We start from the raw sequence: 2,396 nt of genomic DNA, 5'->3' as shown, positions 1-2,396 counted from the left end.
GTACTCGTATTGCCACACGTAGTCGCTGTGATGAGGGTTTGCTCCGCTCTGGTTCTCAAATCCGCTCATCTCAAATGGAGATCGTCGCGTTGGTCCTACCTTTGTTTTCATTTCATTAGATCAACGTCAAAGTCGCACCAACCCATAACTTATATCGCTGCAAAAACTATTCACCGAAAAAAGAGAGTTCAAAGTAAGATCATCCGCAAAACACGAGAATATACTTATTCAATTTGTATTCATACAAAATATGAAATAGGAATAACCCCGCACTCCAATGCGCACGTCTTCACGAGGGGAAATACGCCACGACGCCCAATATCCATCTTAAAGAAGGCGAAGGACGTAACGGGATGGTCCGTTGATCCAGAGACAGCCAGCTGCAGCGGCGACTGGCAGCGCGCGCCGCTGGTACTGAGGAGAGAGGCGGTGTCAGGCGGTGTCACGTCTCTACTTTCCTGTCCTTGAAGCAGTAGCGTGAGCAGGGCATCAGCACAGAACATAATATTTGGTCCGGATTTTTTCATTGCATTACTATATAATAGTTCCTTTACACAAACAAGATGCATTCATCATCACACATTATGGCACTCAAACCTGCAAGCATAAAATACAATTTACAATGAGCAGCTTGAAGGATCTTCAGACACACACAGCGCAAGTTGCATCTGCTCCACTGCCCAATGAGCAGTCATAGCCATTCAGTCCCTTATTTGTCTGTTGCACTATTGTTTGTTGTACGTCCTGGCACTTAATGAACGCACTTAATGCAGGTTGTTTTCATTCATTGTACTTAATTGTGTAGCATGTATTTAATTGTGTTGTGCATGCATCTTGTGTAGCATGTACTTAGTTGTGTAGTATCTGCAGTAGCTAGCCATCACTGCTGTATACGGGGAATGGGGTCAGCCTGGCGATTGTTAGTACTTGCACTTGGTTCTATGAACATCTTTACTGTACCGATGGCGATATATAGTTTCACTTCTTATGACGAATGTACTTATAAGTCGCTTTGGATAAAAGCGTCTGCTAAATGCCCTAAATGTCAAATGTAAATGCTCAGCAGTACAACGCCAGTGAATAAAGACTTCTAAACTCAGCGAGCCAATTATGGTTTTCATTCACACTCTCGCTCTCTCTCGCTCTCTTCTCTCCCTCACTTCTCTCCCTCTCTGTAACTATCTCTCTCTCTCTCTCCCTCTCTGTAACTATCTCTCTCTCCCTCTCTCTAACTATCTCTCTCTCTCTCTCTCTCTCTCTCTCTCTCTCTCTCTCTCTCTCTCTCTCTCTCTCTCTCTCTCTCTCTCTCTCTCTCTCATTATATCACACTCCTCCTCCTCCACCCCTCCCTTGCTGCTCCTGCTCCAGAGTCTTCCAGCTCTGTGCCGTCTGATCTGACAGCCTTAGAGGGCCCCGTCAGGCTCTCATCTGATCTGACACTCTCATCTGCTGCTGCAGCAGCAGGGGGAGAGTTGACGGGTTGGGTTTTCCACACTGGGATTGACGCTGAGTTTGTTATCCATGGAAAAGGAGGGTGAGAAGTAAGTGGTGAATGAAACGCACAAGGCAATTACACTGAGCCTCTTCTCTGGCTCTTTCTAAGGCAGTTTTAAGGCAGCTTATTTATATTGATGGTGCAATCTGTCCAAACTATAGTGTAGCTACTAGCCATTATAGTGACAAAGGTGCAGGTAGCTTGTTAGGTTATGTCAAAGACAGACCGAGACCTGATGCATCAAATCAATTGGATTTTGATGTGATGAATGAATGTATGCTATGACTCAATAATTGAGTCATAGCATACATTTTATTTATTCACTCTAGTTTTTAGTAGAATATTGCGTGTATGCTTTTGGTGCCGGGCAACAAGGACGACCCAAGTAGCCTGAAGGATACGCAGCCACTTTGTTTTTGTCAATATGTATAATATATGTTACGACTGTGGTCGTAGTTTTTGTATTCTGTGTTTGTGTGTGTGTGGCTTTGTGTTTTCTGTCAATCTTATATGTAAATAGGAATGTGCCATTCCCGGGTGGGGATTGGTCCACTCGTTTCGGTCGGGGACGGTGATTGGCCAAGGCAAGAATAAAAGGAGTCAAGATGGTCACCGTGGAAGCCAGCACTTCCATCCTCCTCTCCCAACAAGCCACATGTGTTTTTATGTCCTGTATTTTAGTTTAGAAGTTTCTGTTCAAATAGTAGGGGTGGACTGCCATTTCAGTTTGTATTGTTTCCTCCTGTTTTCATTAGAAAGGGAGCTGATTTAATTGTCATTTGTTTTCTTAGGTTAGAGTCTTTTGTTTCAGATAGGGACGTTTTGTTTGTTATTTTGGCCTGGGTCCACCCTGAAGCCTACTTTAGTTACTTTGATAATTGTTTGTGTGGAATAAATCCTG

At 43.9% G+C, this 2,396-nt stretch overlaps 1 protein-coding gene across 1 annotated transcript in view; it reads right to left on the bottom strand.

The window, feature by feature from the left end:
- The window catches only part of mrap2a (melanocortin 2 receptor accessory protein 2a), a gene marked incomplete at its 5' end in the record, with an annotated part of 2,874 nt that extends 2,548 nt beyond the window's left edge, over positions 1–326 (bottom strand). The window contains 3 exon segments of the mRNA XM_084483843.1: positions 5–99; positions 274–288; positions 291–326. Coding sequence (XP_084339969.1) covers positions 5–99; positions 274–288; positions 291–326 — 146 coding nt within the window.
- Positions 327–2,396: the final 2,070 nt, after the last annotated feature.

The sequence above is a fragment of the Micromesistius poutassou genome (genome assembly GCF_964030765.1).
Source record: "Micromesistius poutassou genome assembly, chromosome: 19".
In the NCBI taxonomy this organism is placed as follows: Eukaryota; Metazoa; Chordata; class Actinopteri; order Gadiformes; family Gadidae; genus Micromesistius; species Micromesistius poutassou.
Note: the sequence above shows the minus strand (reverse complement) of the source record. Positions and strands in the feature narration are given on the sequence as shown.